The sequence below is a fragment of the Astyanax mexicanus genome, chromosome 2, assembly GCF_023375975.1.
Source record: "Astyanax mexicanus isolate ESR-SI-001 chromosome 2, AstMex3_surface, whole genome shotgun sequence".
Taxonomy (NCBI): Eukaryota; Metazoa; Chordata; class Actinopteri; order Characiformes; family Acestrorhamphidae; genus Astyanax; species Astyanax mexicanus.
In genome coordinates, this window is record NC_064409.1 from 52,895,608 (window position 1) to 52,913,518 (window position 17,911).

Below are 17,911 nucleotides of genomic sequence, written 5' to 3' on the forward strand. Positions count from 1 at the left end.
AAACATGATCAATTAAAAAAATAGTTTGCTTCATTTTTCAACAATTCAAAGCCATTGTTTATTATGCATGTTTTAAAGGTGGATTTACATACACACTTTAGTGACGTGTGTCTTACGGGTCAGTGTTCCTTCGCTGACCATATGAAGTGCTATTCATAGCAGCTCCTGTATAATATCAGTGTAGGTAGCTAGGTAAGTAATCCACTCACTCTCCTTACAAGATACTACATATAAAAAACATTAAAACTCTAATAAATGAAAAGAAAAAAAAAAAAAGGCTGCAAAACCGTATAATTATGATTTAACATATTTGGATCACTTTCCTTCCACTACTCTAACATCATTATACATTTTTATAGCGCTTTATTAAAGTGAAATCCAGAGGTTTATGTAAAACAAAATGTTTTATACATATAAAATCAGAGGAAAACAGAAGACAGATTTACGAGACAAAAGGAAATGTATACAAATGAAGGTAAAAAGTACAACACAGAACTGAGGGAAACTTCTCTAGTTAGGCATAGCACCCATTCGTGGAGGGGAGTGCCAGACAGCAGAGCTTGTGCGCTTGAAGAAACGTGGTTTGGTCTTTGAAAATATTTTTTCCAGTTTGGGCTGTTCAACCACCCCAAAGTAGGCATCCAGATCCAGTGGATCATAATAGCGCTTCATAATAGCCTGCTGAAGCTGCATACCTGTTATAGGAATACATAAGATGTGTATTAGTATACAGCGCAAGGTTGATCCATCAGTTGAGATTCTATTGTAGAGCACGGGAATTAATTTAAATATTCATTAAATACAGCTTATTTAATATAATAAATAAATCAGGTTATTCTTGAATATACAAAGTCTAATGTGTTTATTTAATAAACTCAGACCTACAACTGTATGCAACATGTGAAGTATAGTTATTGAACTGTAAGGTGTATTTTATACCTTCGGCCCAAGATGGGATAGGCTTTCTAGGTGCAGATTCATCATCTGTAGAGTCATCACTGTTCTGGTCCATGCCGTAGTCCTCAGGATTCAGTAAAACGTCAATCTTCTTGCCTTTAGGTGTAATTTGGTAGGACTGAGGAGACTGCTGTAGGATACCAAAAAACAGCAGATCTTTAGCCAATACTTCTTACTGAGTGTATAAGTTAAACTTAATATGTATTAGCAATTGTTCAGATGAAAACAGAAGACTATTTTACACTTTGCAGTAAGCTTGAACACTGAACCAGTAAACTACTAATCTCAAATAGTTCAACTTCAGAGTTCAGAAGAATTCATGAACCATGTACAAGTAGGAAATCTGTTAAAATTACATGATTAAGCAGCCAGCAGAGGGGCAGTGCTGCACCTCACAAATGAACTGTTATTGTGGACAAAAAGGTGTAAAACTTAATATCTCGACTGTTTTCGTCTTCATGGAGCCAAAACTGCTAGACTTAACTAAATATTCACATTGATAATAGAAGAAAACTTAAACAGAAATTTAAGTGATCATCTTACCTCTACATCAACAGTGACATTTAGCCCTGCCCCCTTGTCAACAGTCATGTTATGATTAGCTCCTTTGCTCACAGGGGTTTTCATGACAGAGTTCTGAAAGATCAATGCAGAATTATTTAATAAAAAAATAAAAATAATTTACTACAATAATACTAATACATGAAAAGAATATACAAACAAGTATCTTACCTCAATATCTACAGTAATATTTAGTGCAGGATTGTGTGTAATCGTGGTATTGAGGGCTTTGTTCACAGGCATTTTCACAACGGAAGTCTGAAAGAAAGGAAAGAGAGAAACATTACTTTAGCACAGACATTTCCAATAGTAATAGTAGTAACAATAGAAATAATAGTAGTAATATTTTTTGTACATGTACAGTGGCGGCAGCAGCAGCAAGTTTCTGTTTAGCAGCTCTCTCCTCTTCAGCCTTCCTTTGTTCTTCTTCCTAAAAGTTACACACAGTTAGAAATCAGTAGAAGAGTTAAGACTATGGGGTTTGCCAATAATCTTTATTGATCTGATAGTTACCCAACTAAAATTGTGAAGTGGAACATTTTAACATGAAAGTGTCATTGACCGGCAGGCAAAACAATTATACAAAGCCAACAGAGCAAGACTAGTATAGACTAGTCTAGAAGAAAAGTACAAGGTAACCTCTAAAATCAGACAGAAACCCACCATTCTCCTTTTTTCTTCTAGTTCTCTTCTCTCTTTCTCTCTGGCAGCTTTCTCCAGTTCCTTCTGAAGAGCAATGGCCTTTTCACGCTCCAGTCTCTCCCTGCAAAAAACAATTTAGTTTCTTATTTCAGCTTTTAAAGAACAAACAAGGAAACCATGCATAAATATATAAAATAAAGCTCTGGAAAAAATTAAAGAGACCACTTCAGTTTCTGAATCAGTTTCTCTGATTTTGCTATGTTTGTGTTTGAGTAAAATAAACATTGTTTTATCCTACAAACATATTTTCTCCCAAATTCCAAATAAAAATATTGTAATTTAAAGCATGTATTTGCATTTCTCATTATATAATGAGAAATTGCTGAAATAAAAAAAAAAGATGCAGAGCTTTCAGACGTCAAATAATGGAAATAAAACAAGTTCATATTACAGTTTAAATAGTTCAGAAATCGATGTTTGGTGGAGTAACCCTGGTTTATATTTAAGTACTCAAGTAACTTAAAGTACCAAATCATTTGCCAAAATCACCAAATGTTTGTAGTACAAACCTCTCTGCAGCAGCTTGTCTTTCTCTTTCCCTCTCCTGCTCCTTCTTGAGCTCCAGGGCACGGGCAGCTTCTGCCTGTTTGCGTGCTTTCTCCCGTTCCTCCTCAGCTTTGCGCTTAGCTTGCAGCTCCAGAAGCCGCCGCTCCTCTTCCTCCTGAGAAAAGAAAACATATCTTCAGAGTTGTCTACAGGTAATGTAGATTTTACAATTTAAGACCAGAGTGGATTCTTACTTTTAGGTAAGTATAGTCAAGCTATAAAATCATTTGCACACAAATGCTGAGAACATTTTTAAATGTGGGGGAAAAAAAAAAAAAAGAGGCCAGAAGAACCAGCATGTATTAACAGTGTGACTGACTGCAATAACATGTATATACGAAACGGCTTACAGCTTGCTGAAGTTTCTTCTTGCGTGCTGCTTCTTCCTGTTTCCTACGAAGTTCCAGCTCCTCTTGGCGCTTACTTGCAACCTTTTTCTTGGCCTTCTCCTCTGCAAGCCTCTCCACACGCAACTGAGAGCAGAATATTGCAATGAATAAATAACAGTTAAACCAAATACCAAAACTGCAGTATTTCAACAGTAGCCTACAGAATCACATGCACTGCAGTTTGCCACTATAAAATACCAAAAAAATATAACGAACACCCACAAACTCAAAAGCACAGACACCTCTTGCAATGCAACTGGCTCTACTGTACTATAGCCAGTTTTACACCTTTCCATAGTCATAGTTGCTATCTGAAACTTCGGAAATTCCCTCTAACAGATATATTGCTTTAAAGGGAAATGTGAACTGTGATGGAAATCTGTTAATATCAACCAATGTAATTTTTTATATGTAAAAATGAGTGTATAAAAGGAACCTTTACTGTTAAGGGATTGTTTTAAAATTACTCGATTTAACGTGATAAGGTAAGACTAATTAGCATTTATTTTCAACTAGCACAAAATAAATGTATCGTTACACTGACCATGTCATTTTTCTTCTCTTGTTGTGCCATTTTTTCTTCAATTTTCTTTTTTTTCTCTTGCTCCTTCTCCTTCTCTACTTTGACACGGGCCTCTACTACTCTTTTTACGCGCTCATCCCGTTTCCTGGCAAAAAAACAAGAGACCATTATTCCACATCACACATACAAATCCACATATATTCACGCAAAAAGTGATACTACCATCCAAACCTTTTCATCTCTTCTTGTTTCTTTTTACGTTCCTCTTCAATCTTTAATTTTCTTTCATTTTCTTGTTCAATTTTCTTGTTTAGAGCGTCCCATTTCTGTCGTTCCCGTTCCTGACAAAAGAGACGTTTTCAGTAGGCCTTTATATTTGTAGTCACAGCAGTTTTGGATTTAAGATATATGAAGGCAACATGGACAGCTTTAAGACTGTTTAGAGATGAGAAATGAAAACCTGTTTTAAAAGGATGACAAAAAGGTAACATCAATTTAAATTTTTGATCAAATTCTTCTGTCTTTGATTGTAAAGTAGCTGAGACATATCTATATTGATTACAGGAACCAGGAGTAACAGTTATGTAGCCAATTTTATTTAAAATGACAAAATATTGTTTTATTTACACTGTTGCACAAATCTCTGTTCAATTTTTACTTCTTAGACAATATGAAAGTTTTCTATGTCAAAATATATTTGAAAACTAATCTTTAATATTCCCATCACCATCATTGTGAGCAATTCTGATTCTGCAAGTCTCTCTAGACTCACACCAAATCAGACAGCATTACATTTCTACATGAAACAGTTAACCAGAAACGGTGGAGTGGACAAAAAAAAAAATGGTAACACACTGAATGTCATGTCTATTTGAATGTCATATCCGCTTGAAATTATAACCACTCATCTCAACACAAAATCACCTTATAATGCATTCATAAATTATAAACATGGCTATAAACACAAAAAAAAGGTTTAAAAGTTCGTAGCCATGTTTATTAAGCATTATAATATGATGAATCATTGGCTGTTTTTATAAAGATATTGTATGACAATATCAAGAACCTTAACATTAGATGTTAGATATGATTTTTACCCAGATGTGCAACACAACACAAGCACATTTAAATTCATTATGATAAAACAAAACATGGCTATATTGTGTTTTGCATTCCTATAAATATTAATGGCATTGTAATCAAGTATGAATGCACTATAAGATGATTTGATTGTGTTCATTGAGTCTTACAGGACATGCCATCCATTGCGAGTGTTACCAAAAATTATTTTAACACACAGCCACTTGGAAAATGACATAAGAAGGTAGGAAAACATCAGGACATATTAAAACTCTCCCACTACTTGTTTGGACATAGTATGAGCCCTAACCCACACCTCTACAAGTTAGATGGCAAAAGGAAAGTGACCCAGTATACGCACAGACACTAGTGCACAAACACAAGCCAGTGAAGTAGTTACAGTGGATTAGACACAGAATGTTAACTTACCACTGAACCAGAACTCAACTGAGGGGACAAAAATTACTAGGTCAGCAAGCACTCATTTAGTTTGATCCAGGCTATTTAATTATTTTTGGCCAGGTGTACATACAAGCATAAAATGTGCAAAAGTCTCACCTTGACATCAGTTTTTCCGGTCTGCTTAATGAAAGATTTCATGATGGAGCTGCGGCCAAGTGAGCCTGGAGTCATCATGAGCAGCTGGTTCTTTTGTACTGTTTGCAAAAAGCGCATGCTGTGTGTAATGCCCTAAAAAAAAACAAAAACAAAGGAAAACATTAAAAAAAACAAAAGCAGAATCTGAAGACACCCAAATAGCTTTACAAGCCATCAGATGCTGGTTCTCATGACAGAAGACTGGTAATATGTTTGTACACGTTGCTCTGCAAATTTTAAGGCAGCATTAATAATGCAGTTTAAGAAATGTCCCTATGGGACAAAAAAAATCTTATTTTTTTTATATTAAAAATATAATGTACATAAAAAGGCATAGAGATGTCTGGAACAATTAATCAATAGTCTCCAATTCAAGATTATGCAGTTTTTTTTTAGGTACCATTTAAATAATAAATAGTGTTAATGTAGGTGGTTGGAAACACGACAGCTGAACAGGTACCGAAACCCAATATTTAGCTATTTATAAGCTCTTTGCTTGTATGCTACAGTTTATATCTTACAGTCATGGCCTTCTTGGGAGGGGACTGCTTCTTCTTTGGTGTGCTGAGTGCTACTGCTGCAGACTCTGCTGCACGACGTTTAGAGCCAGAGCGAGAAGACCTGTTAAATATACATTTTTAATGAAACCCGAACAGTAAAAACACACCCAAAAAAACGCAACAAAGGTTTTTTTTGTTTTGTTTTTTGAGAAAAAGCCACTTACCTTGGTTCATCCTGAGACTTTTTCCCACCGTCATCTGTGTGGAAAAATAAAAATAAATTAATTTCACCATTATAAGCTGGCACTATCTGCCAATCCTGTTATGGAAAACATGGAATATGCTTTAAATCTGGACTACAGTACATGGTACTTGTCTGATATGCTTTACAACTGAAAACATTAAAAACTTAAGAAAACTAAAAGAAAGCCTTTACAAATAAAAGATTGCAATGCAATGTTTCAACATACAGTCTGTGTTTAAAGTAGGGATGCATAGATACCATTTTTTCTAGCAGGGTATGAACACAAGTAGGTGTAATTTTGTACTTAATGATATCACTAATACTTATAATTAAGCAATAAAAAGCATTATACAAGAATTGTAATAGTGTAATTGTTTATGTAAAGTAGTACAATGCACAATTTAACAGTTTTTTTTTTAACTGCTTGTGGACGCTTTGCATTGGAGTATAAACTCTTACACAAAAGGTTGACTAAGGGTGGCCATACAGTGCTTCACAAATTTTGTCTTACTAAAGACAGTTTGCTGAGCTGAATTCACTTGCCTTATCGCATTTGCTCCATCTGTCTAAAGTAATAAAGTTAATAAATGAAAAATAATTCTGAAAAGCCAAAAGACTTAAAATTGGGTCCAGTCATTTAATCTGTGATGATTAGAGCATTCAACCCAAATAAAATGACTTAGCCTGTCTGCACACCCATCTAACTGAGCTAACTAGGTTCATATGATTGTCAAAGAAAATGCAATTTTACAGATGTTGCATAAAGCAAAAGAACCCACTTCACGGTTTCTACACAAATCACCTACTCCATCAATTATGTGAATCATCAACATGTGCTTAAAGTGGCTTACTTTTTACATCATTACCTGTTTCAGACAGCCGAGCCATAGACCGTGTGAAACGGCAATGTTCACCAGCAGGAGGTGTTTCTTGCTGCATTTCCACCTCAACCAGTGGTATCGCTTTGTCTAGTGAGCTCTTGGCCTTGACATCCTGATTTAACACATTCATAAGAATTTGAATCACTTTGGAATCATATGCATGCTGTAGTTCAAGTAAATACACAGATATTAAAACAAAAAAATAATAAAATAAATTTTAAACATCCTGCCAGAAGTTATCTTACCTGTGGCGGAGGTGTCTGTGCTTCAGTTATGTTTTCAGCCACAAGTTCTGCTGGCTTTTCCACAGTAACAATTCTACAACACATGCTGTGGATTAATATTTGAGTAATCAAAATGTTAACCCACTAACTAGGAGAAACCAAATACATGTACTCACTGCTCAATTTTGTTCTCTATGTCATTCTCCTCCATTTCAACATCCATAGAAACATCACCTGAGATAAAAAAAAATATACAAGAATTAGAATCAGACTTGTAACAAGTCTAATGAAGAATGCACTCCAAATATGTCCATATAAAGTAAAATGAATGATACTACATAGGTATAATCTGTCTCTAGTAGATACATAAGGGGAAATGAGAATTGTGAATTATTCTTTTGCTAAAAACAGCGCAAAAAAAAAATAAAAAAATTAGTACCCTGATGTGATAAGGGGTCAGTGACATGGCACGATATTTCAGAGTATATTATCGTTCACGATATTAAAAATGTTGGTGATATTATTGAGTAAGATACAACACACCCCTAGTGCCAAGTTCTATTCCTACCCTATCTTTACTTCACCAGAAACAGGGTAGTGTTATAGTACACTTGGGCAACACTACAAATGTCCCTATCCTGATAGTTGAATAAACATTATCTGAAACTACAGGTCTGTGTAAACAGACAAGCAGTTATAGCAGAAATTACATCCACATTCTACGCAAATAATTTCCTCTTCATTTAAAGTATATTAGGAGGCAAGTACCCGTTTTCAATACACTTTGTAAAACAAAAATTGAGGAGTGTGTAGGCTCACCACTGACTGAACTGCTGCATGTGGAGTTGCCCTGCCTGGCTTTCTTCTTCAGGAAGGACCGCCGAGAGGCACGTCGGACTGCTTCCTGTGTCATGCTGTGTCTAAGTCCCACAAGAGAGCGCCGCAGCACCAAAGAGTGTCGGACCGAGGTCCTTGACGAGGCCTGAGCTCCTGATGTGGCAATGGGCATTTTACTTGCACAGCGGCCTGGAGAGGGCCCAGACCCGATCAGTTTTTCGGCAGAAAGACGCTCAGCCGAGGGGATTTTCACCACTGCTTGAGACACTAATGTCTGCACCGGGGACGAAGAGCTGCTTGACTCCTTCACTTCCGACACATTTTTAGGGGCTTCAGGCGTCTGTGGAGCTTCATTCACTGTCTCAACCCCCTCGATATCCTCCTCCTTTGCCTTGGCAGCTCCCTTATTGCGAGTGCTACGTTTGACAGGCTCGCTCTCAGTCACTGCTACAGCAGCTTTATTACGCCGGGTACGGCGAACAGGCTCCTCAGACACAGAGACCTCAGGACTGCTGATGGGAGGATTTGTTATTACCACATTCTCAGAAATCAAATTAAGAGTAGTCTGGATCGAGGAACGACGCAGGTTGCTGCGCTTTCCTTTAGAGAATCTAGAGGGAGAAAAACAGAGATGCAGTGTCTTGCATACCTTTTTTTTTTTAAATGTGTTTATGTAAAGTTAATTAAGACTAACACTTCCATTCACTACATAGAACAAAGCTTTAGAGTAGAAATATGCAGTACATTCTCACACACATCGATAACTAGCTTCAGTATTATAATTAATACATTTACAACCACAAATATCAAAAAAGTATTTTTTTTTAAACATGGATACATTCAAAACACTGTTACCTTGTATATGTCTAAAAGTAAAGACCCCTACCGTCTTTTGTTACGCGTGTCATTAAGCTCTGTGGAGATCCGTTTTCTGCGATTTGTTCTTTTCTGTGATGGAGTCTTGGGCATGAGCTCTGGTTCTGTAATGAAATTACTGGAATACAAACCCATAATAAGTCCCAGCTCTAACAGACAACACATTAACTACATTGATACATACTCAAGAATATCATTTGCTGTACTGGAAAACTTACCTGGAGAACATGCGCTGAGCTTCCTGCTGAATCTCCTCCAACCACAACATGTGAACATTCTCAACCTCATTAGTAAAATCCTGCAGCTTCCCAGTCAACACCTGCGTGAGGGAACGCATAGCCTCGGGCAAAGTACTCATGGCTGCGCCCCCCAAAAAACCTGAGACATTAAGAGAGAGAATGTCAGAGCAACAAAAATCACGAGGAATTCTATAATACTGTGCATGTATTAGAGAAAGACTAATGCTTTATTCGGACAGGATTAGTTTCTCTGAGGGACGTCTGTGAAAAATATTTCACATTTCTACTCGCATCACTTTACTTGTATCCGGACTGCAATTGAAAAAACAGGAGTACCAGTGAGTCTTTATGGCTTTCTTGGTCAGGTGACATCAGGTTCAGTAGCTTCTCCATTTCCCGGCATTGTGTTTATGTGCATCTCCATAGAAATGTACACCCAAAGTGTAATTACGGTGCATGTTAGTGGACAAATAGCTATTTTATAACACGAGGTGACAACATTTAGAGGTTTGTCCGGACAGTATAACATTTCCTGGAGAACCACTGAGATCAGCAAAAAACAGTAGCTAAATCAGCCTGTAATTTCTCAGAGGACGTTTGAGAAACAAGCATACATGGTCGTTTCAGACTGTAATAAAAATCACAGAGGACCCCCCCCCATAAAAGACATTACCCCAGGACCGCCTCAGAAACTAATCCTGTTTGAATAGAGCTATAAACAGTGTAGCTATCCACATTTAAAGTAAAATATGTTGCCTTTTAATGGTTGACAACACAAAATCATTTTCTGCAGAACCAATTTAACAAAAGTAATAAATAAAAATAATTTATTTACAATTTGCAAGTCCATCTTGGAAAAAAACCCTAAAAGTATTAAAAAAGGGCTTAACGACGACAGAAAAAGCTAGACAATTTACATTAATCATTCATTAATCATAAATAGCTAGATAATGGCTTGAATGTTATAGCTACAAAACGTGTTACAGCTGTAAGGAAATAATATTTACGTTATATGTAATACAGGACTGACAACGTGATTCTTTTTTTTTTTTTTTTTTTTTAGAAAAAAAGGTCAGAAACTAGCAATGTTAGCGTGCTTAACGTTAGGCAGCTGACTAGAGTCCGTTTTGTAACATACATAAACAAAATGGTCAACCAACTAAGCTAACTAAGTAACTGGCTACATTTTAAATCGATGTTTTACCAACTGACTTAAAATGGAGTCAGCGTTAAATCTGGCCTATGACAAACGTTCTGCTCTTGCTAGCTAGCTATCGAACTAACTACTGAGAGATCTTAAAAAAAGTGTTATTCGTAACGTAACGTTAGCTAGTTAGGTAACTGACTCTGCTAAACTATAGCTAATCGTTCCCAGTTTTAAACTTCCTAGTTAGCTAATTAGCTAGCTAGCTAACCAACGCTATGGCTGGAAAGCAAGATCAACATTTATTGACACACAGTTCAAAAACAATAGTCAAGTCCGGTTGTTGTCAGTAAGAATATAAACATTACATACTTCATAGCCGGGCAAAGACTACTTAACTTAGCTTCTTAAACGTCATTAAGTCGAGAAAATACATAAACCGTCAATTTTTCTAAACGCTCGCCTGCATTTAAATCACGACCTCCTACCCAGCATTAACTTAAGTTAATAAAGAAAGAGCCTAGTTCATAAATTACCAACCATCTTTCATTTAAATACCTTTTTTTACGAAATTCGAGAGACCGCTCTATTTCTCCTTCGTCTATCCCGTAGTCCCCGTTCTGAGAAACATTCAGGACCACTACAAAACACTCTGCTTTTTACCATTCGAGCTGCCCGCTCAAACGGTTTAAGTAATTTAAAATTCTCCGTGCACCAATCATTGCTACGCGCTACACGATTGATCGATATCACTGTCCTTCAAAACCAATCTGTCCAATCAGAATTAGAGAAAGGCGAGCGTCCAAAAATAGGCGGGTTCTAAATGAGAGGTTTGATAAAAGAATCCTTTGATTGGACGGCTTAAACGCCAATCATATTTCAAACCTCCCCAAGCCAACGGTCAGCTCCACCTTTAGGCACAACTTGTCCGTGTGGAAAGAAGAACCATAACCAAGTAGTTCCGCTTTCCTCTAAGTCTAGGTTTAAAGTATTTTGACAGCAGAACCAGAACAGCACTGGCAAAGTTATTTAGGCACGAGCTGCCAAAACGTAGTTTGGAAATAAACACTTTAAAAATAAATTAGCTCCCAACTATCCCTACTATAGCCGACTAGCTATATAACGCTAGCGACACAGACATTTCCCTAGACATTCGACATAACAAATCATAACAATATACAACATTACATTTGCTCTCTCTCAAAATTGCCTAGATTTTTTACGCATTTGTTTGCAGTCTTGGGCTAACCCCAGAGAGCCAGCTAGCATTCGCCAACCTAGCTACTTACTGTTACCTAATTTTGTAAAAAAAACAATGAATGGTTATAATAATATTGCGTTAAACAAGTCTTCCCCTAGTTCATTTACCCATTATTGTTATTTCTCCAAAGCTGTTTAATATACCAGTATGATAAGTAATCACAAAAATCATGTATGTTTACTGAATTTACATTTGCCTGCTTTAAAGCAGTGAGACACCATAGCTCCAGCAGCAACAAGTGCTGTTGCGTTGCCCTTGGTTACCGGGCTAGCCTAGAGTGGGTTCAACAGTAGCTGGCTAGCACTGGTTAGCTGAGGACGGTGGCACAGAGTTATGAATTGCTAGTAATCTAGCTGGCTAATACACAAATCTATCACCTCTTTCAGTTGCCCGTTTTTAGGGTTTGTGTTTGGGACATGTGCCGCTGCACTGAAGAGGAGACATTCCTAGCTGCCTGTTGAATAAGGTAAGTAAGGTTTGCATAGCTTGCTGGCTAACTAGCTAGCCTGCATTTTAACGATGCTGGATTAGTGTAAGCCAGTTAGCTAGCTAGCTTGCTGGCTAGCAGGCTTCACAACCCACCAAAGGTAGCGATAGATAGCTACCTAGCTAGGACAAGGTGAACATAGTGACCAGATGTCGGTGGAAGGGTCTGTTTTAGGTATGTGCTTTGCACTTCTCTTGAGGTGGGGCGTTTGTCTTGTGTCTAACTAGCTTAGTGTAGTTTAACCTAGTGTAATGACACGACTAGCCATTGCTTCTCTAAGATAACAGGTTATCTATCTAACGTAACTAGCTAGCTAACTAGCTATCTCTGAAATGGTCGTTTTAACACCATACATTATTTTCTGATGTATAGCTAGGTTTGCTACTACATAGATGTAACTTAAATCAGTCATTGGTACCAAAAGTAGCAAACATTACCATCCCCATTAGTGCCAATGATTTGTGTTGGGAGTATTTAAATTGCGTAATCCGATTTGCACGTTTTATTTTTAGGAGATGGGGAAGGTGCAGTGATCCTATGTCGACACCTGGATCTCAGGTATACTTATTAGAAGGGCAATGCAGTATTGCTCTTGTCAGCTGTCTTTTCAGTGTGCTAGACAATGAAGAAAATCTTCAACTTCACCAAAAAGAAGAAGGGCTCTCCCAGTGCATCCGACACCGGGAGTGTGCTTTCTGTGGGCTATGATTTGAAGGAGAAAGACTTGGGAAAGGTGCACAAAGCTGCATTCACAGGTGATGTGAGTAAGCTAAGACAGCTAGCAAAGAAGAATGACTTAAATCAGCTGGATAAAGAGAACAGGTAAGTTTGGACAGCTTTAGACCTTTTAGTCTTTTTACTATCTTTCTTTTGACCGAAGGGATGAGATCTCTTGTCTAGTCCTCTGTTTGTTTGTTTTTTTGTCATTTTTGCAAGACTTGTATTATAACTATTATTAGTTTATGTGTTTGTTGTTTCTTTATGATAAATATCAGTTATAGTCACAATTTTGTAGGACGTTTAAGACGTTTAAGCAATGCTGCATACATTTCCCTCTGATTGGATTTGCAGAACTGCTTTACATGTAGCTTGTGTTCATGGACATACAGAGGTGGTTCAGTTTTTGGTGGAAAGTAAAGTCAAACTCAACCTATGCGACAATCAAAACCGCTCCGCCTTAATGAAGGTATGGCTCTGTGTATTTAAGTATCAGTATATTTAATTATTAAGAATCAGTATATATATTTATTGAGATGTTTTAATTAAGGACATTACTTAATGCAACATGTTTAATAGTGTGTGTGCCTCTTGATCATGTTTGTTGTGTTATCTCTGGATCTTGGCAGGCGGTGCAATGCCAGCAGGATCGCTGTGTGTCCATCCTTCTGGAACATGAGGCCGATCCCAACCTGGTGGACATCAATGGCAACACAGCACTGCATTTGGCTGCCCGTATCCCCTCCCTGTCTGTGGCCTTGCAGCTCCTGGAACATGAGGCTAACATCAACGCCCAGAACAAGGTGAAGCCTCAGCAGGGATCTCATCAGGACTCCAGATTACCTTTAGCTTTATCCCAACACAGCAGGTGTCTGATATATGGTGAGGGATAGGTTTCTTGTTAGTGGATCCTGAGACCTTGATGGCAGCATGAAATTATATCCTCACAAGGCAACAGCTGAATAAGCAGGAACACTTTACTTTTGTGCAAAAAAACTGTCCAGCTGTTGTAATAGTGTCGTTTTTCAATGTTCTGTTGTTTTCTATATTTTTAGGGTTTAAAAGTATTTTATTGAAAAATGTAGCTTAATCAGTCAATATTTTGTTCATTAAATTCACAGGAAGGCAATACTCCCTTAGCTCTGTCAGTGGAGGAGAACCATACAGAAATGGCTGAACTTTTACTCAAGGAGGGAGCAGATGTTAATGTCAAGAATCAAGAACAACGGTAAAGATGATTGCTCTTCAAATGAAATATTAAAACCAGCAAGCACTCCCACTCTGTTTGAGTCTGTTTAACAGATCTATGTGAAATATTCCGTTTTATTCAAATTGTTATTTTTATAGCAAAATTGTTTTGTGTGTACAAAATCCTATGAAATCCTGTCAGAAATATGTCTTAGGATCATTGAGGTGCTTCAGTTAGTTTTAACCTGCTAATAAAATACAAATATCAGTAATGTTTTTTTTTTATTCAAGTTATTATTTGATGATACAAATAATAAAGCAAACACTTTTTGTATTATTTTTATATTTTATAGAATTTTTTTTATAGAATATAGTTTTATAACAATACATTGATTTACTGTTCCTTTTGAGTCCCACAAATTCTACACCATCCCACTCCACCCTAATACATCAGAACATTTTAATTCTAAATTTTCAATTTAGTTTTTCTGTTTTTCTATATATATATATATATATATATATATATATATATATATATATATATATATATATATATATATATATATATATATATATATATTTTTTTTTTTTTTACTAAGGTCCTCTTTGATGATAGCTGCTTGCAGTGGACAAATCAGCATGGTGCGATTACTACTACAGTACAATGCTGACATCACTGTGAAAGATGATAAAGGATGGTCATCTGATGACTATGCTGTAATGAATGGGCACCATGCGTAAGCAATGCATTTATTGATCTGTAGATTTCACAATTATTTTTATTTTAGGCTGAATATATATTGAAATGTTTCTTATGTTCCCTTTCAGATGTTCTCACCTAATTATTGAACATGGGACAAAGAGGAAGGCCTTGCAGTCACCCTCCCATCTCCCTTCCAGTAAGAAGAAGCAGACTTCTCTGTTGGGCAGTCCTGAGGCTGGCTTCTCTCTTGGAGGTCCAGCTCTAGACAAAGATGGTGAGTACTGGAATTTGCAAATGAACATATGCTGCACACCACTATTCCTAAGGTAGCAGTTTTTTGGACTAGTCTATAAAATAGGTCCTTAAATGTGGGGTTTTAGTATCTGCCAAACACATTTCACCTCAGATGGCATGATCACATTCGAAAGGAGTCATTCTTTAATTCCTAATTTTTCCATTTTTGTCTTCTCATGAGTGCTCAACAATGCTTGTATTGTTCTGTGTCATGTTCTATTCATGTCTTATTTTCCTCCCATTCACATTGCTTAATTTCATGGATAGCTGCAGAAGGAAGCTCCAAAGAAGCAGGGAAAGGTATTGCGAGTATTATCATGTCAGATTTTGACAATTTCAGGTGATAAATATTTATGTTATATATCTTAGCCTAGTTAATCAGGGGATAAACATCATATGAATTTGTCAAATGGTTCTTAACTGTTTCGTAGAAATGTGTTTTTTATTCATTTACAAGTGCACACTATGGCATCTGAAATCCATTCTCATCTTAAATGTAACAACAGTGTCATATGAAAATATATCTAATGTGCTACCACTTTTTTTCTAGATACGGAGGATAATTCTCATGCAGATTCCATTAGTAGGTAAGGAAATATACAGAAATGCTTTCAAGTATTTTTTTGTAATTTATAATGTTTGTGTGTGTTTATGTCCACTTTTTAATAAATGTTAATGTGTAGGGCTTCCAAAAGTGGCCCTGCTGATTCTTGGCCCTCTACTGATGAAGATGATGAGCTTGATTTAAGCCCAAAGGTATTTGTGTGTACACAACAGGTGACAATCTTTGTGAAACTGGTTGCATATGAGGAGCAGTTGTGTGCTTCCTCTCAGTCCCCATTCACACTGCATCATAATCTGATCACTCAAACCACATTCAGAGGTGGTCAGAGACTACTTTATTATTGTAATGTGAAAGTCAAAGCATCTTGATAAGCTCCTGACGGCAAAACACTGCGCTTAAATGGAAGACTCTGTGACAGTCTTCGGACTGCTAAGGATTAGATACGAGAAATCCAGTCACAAGCAAGTCAAGTCAAGAGTCAAGAGGCTTTTATTGTCATTACATTTGAGTACAGGTACACAGTGTGATGAAATTACGTTCCTCCGGAACCATGGTGCAACATAGAACCACAAGCAATAGACAACATAAAGTGCAGGAGTGACGACAGTGCAACATAAAATTATAAAATTATAACACTAAATAACAATAAATACAAAAGACGAGACAATTTAAAGACAGGACAGTGCAGTACCGATACGGTATAATAAAGTGTATAGTGGGGATAAGGTGCAGAGATGTGTGACATACTGTAACATATAGAACATATATAATCACAGCAGTTACTGAGGTAGAGTAGTCACATGTTTGTATGACTATATGCTTTGCAGTCATTTGCAACAAAATCACCCAGGTTGCACATTAAGTGTGAACTGGGCCTCAGTATGTGCTTAGTACTTTAGTTACATGCACTAGGGCTGCACTGATTAGAACATGTAGATTTTAAACATTTGTCAACAAATTTCAGTGTCAACTAATCATTAATTTGTAACTGCAATGCACTACACAAAAGTTAAGGGCTGCTCACTCGTTTCGTTCACACTCAGTCTGGTCATCAAAAGGAACAGACCCAACAAATTGCATATTTGCTTTCTAAATATCAGACCATTTCATGTTTGATTGTCTTCTGTGCATTAAAAGGCCATATAAACATCACATTTAGCTTCTTTTGTTTTAAAGCAATAGATAAAGCTAGGATAAGGAGCCGTACCCACAGAAAGAAGAAATAAATGGCATGGCAGAAATAATGACTAATCAAGTAATCAAAAAATAGTCAGATCAGATTAGAAAGCTACCAAAATACTCATGAGGTTCACCCCTAGCATACACTATTCAGGATTTAAAGGTAAAAATATTATATAAAAAAGCTTTGTTTATAGTTTGGCAAAACCTTTCAGTGAAGCCAACTTTTAGAAACTATTGTTTTACTGTATATATATATGTGTCTTGCCAGGATACCGGTATATATATATTTTTTATTTGAAGGCAAGTCATATGTAAAAGTGTATTCCTATTGATTAGGTGTAAAGTACATTTTCAGTTCTTACAAACATGATTTAGATTTTGTTGATTTTGTTTAAACTCTGATGACTCAGATCACACTGTTCTGGTTGAATAAAAAAATCATATTTATACATATGATTGCATGATGTTATAATCTCCTAGAATTTTATAAATGCAATATGCCATCTTGCTGACAGTATTACAGTATAAAACAATGTACTGAATTTTAACCTGTTTTGTTATATGAATCAAGTTTCCATATTGTTTTTGCCAGTACACAGTCCCCTTTTTTGCTCGTGTAAGTAAAATAATAATTAGTTTAAGACAAACTAAAATATTTCAAATATTTACATGTAACAAAATAATATGATATCAATAAGAAGAGTAGTTTAAAACAGACATGACTAGCATGGCTGGTATTACCTGTTGACTAAGCTCATACAGTATGGTGGCATCTTATGTAATTCCCAGTGTTTAGTAAACTGCTAATGTATTCTTCATTTCACTTTTAAGATAACCTGTCTTCTGATCTGTTTTCCTTACAGAAACCTCAAAAGGTAAACTTAAAGAAACTTATGAGTGCCTCCAAGAGAGAGCGGAAGGAGGGTAAGTAATGATCCAGATGTTCACTGTAACCTCGTTTTAGTTTGTGCTTGTGCCTTGACTTCAAATCCCTGCCCTGTAGTTGTTGTGGAACGGGATGCAGACAAATCCTGGAGTGGAAGTGAGTCTGAGCCTAACAACGAGGGCAGTGCTATGGCATGTTCTCTGGCTCTCCCTGCGAGCAATTCCTCTTCCCAGAACCCTGTAGCCTCTCTCTCCTTTTCCAAACCTTCCAAACCCCAGATGACCCGTTTACCCCTCTTCAGCTCCCAGAAGGTAACTTGCCAGTTTGT

At 36.7% G+C, this 17,911-nt stretch overlaps 2 protein-coding genes across 14 annotated transcripts in view; one reads left to right on the forward strand and one right to left on the reverse strand.

Annotated features, from left to right (window-relative positions):
• Positions 1–33: 33 nt before the first annotated feature.
• incenp (inner centromere protein) lies at positions 34–11,103 on the reverse strand. 5 transcript variants are annotated; one of them, XM_049474547.1, is made up of 21 exons: positions 10,859–11,103; positions 9,136–9,295; positions 8,928–9,035; positions 8,024–8,652; positions 7,381–7,438; positions 7,226–7,298; positions 6,951–7,092; positions 6,080–6,113; positions 5,877–5,976; positions 5,317–5,448; positions 5,188–5,205; positions 3,910–4,019; positions 3,700–3,823; positions 3,117–3,239; positions 2,730–2,881; positions 2,182–2,281; positions 1,880–1,948; positions 1,690–1,776; positions 1,501–1,593; positions 940–1,087; positions 34–695 (listed from the first exon to the last, which is right to left on the reverse strand). In XM_049474547.1, exons 2-21 carry the CDS (start codon positions 9,273–9,275, stop codon positions 511–513), a joined length of 2,625 nt encoding a protein of 874 aa, XP_049330504.1. In that variant the 5' UTR covers positions 9,276–9,295; positions 10,859–11,103; the 3' UTR covers positions 34–510. The 5 variants fall into 5 exon arrangements, with proteins under 5 accessions (XP_049330504.1, XP_049330503.1, XP_049330505.1 ...); XM_049474546.1 differs by having other exon boundaries at positions 1,874–1,948; positions 10,859–11,100; XM_049474548.1 differs by having other exon boundaries at positions 1,874–1,948; positions 6,966–7,092; positions 10,859–11,098.
• A 632-nt stretch (positions 11,104–11,735) lies between these two features.
• The window catches only part of si:ch211-272n13.3 (ankyrin repeat domain-containing protein 26), a 32,044-nt gene continuing 25,868 nt past the window's right edge, over positions 11,736–17,911 (forward strand). For 2 of the 9 annotated variants that reach the window (XM_049474540.1, XM_049474542.1), the window contains exons 1-11: positions 11,742–12,027; positions 12,561–12,870; positions 13,120–13,234; positions 13,395–13,568; positions 13,887–13,993; positions 14,553–14,690; positions 14,782–14,930; positions 15,218–15,250; positions 15,501–15,537; positions 15,634–15,706; positions 17,561–17,621. In XM_049474540.1, coding sequence (XP_049330497.1) covers positions 12,671–12,870; positions 13,120–13,234; positions 13,395–13,568; positions 13,887–13,993; positions 14,553–14,690; positions 14,782–14,930; positions 15,218–15,250; positions 15,501–15,537; positions 15,634–15,706; positions 17,561–17,621 — 1,087 coding nt within the window. In that variant the 5' untranslated portion in view covers positions 11,742–12,027; positions 12,561–12,670. Of the gene's footprint in view, positions 12,028–12,560; positions 12,871–13,119; positions 13,235–13,394; positions 13,569–13,886; positions 13,994–14,552; positions 14,691–14,781; positions 14,931–15,217; positions 15,251–15,500; positions 15,538–15,633; positions 15,707–17,560; positions 17,622–17,700; positions 17,895–17,911 lie in introns of all 9 variants that reach the window. The other 7 variants (XM_049474545.1, XR_007437820.1, XM_049474539.1 and 4 more) reach the window with 7 other exon arrangements.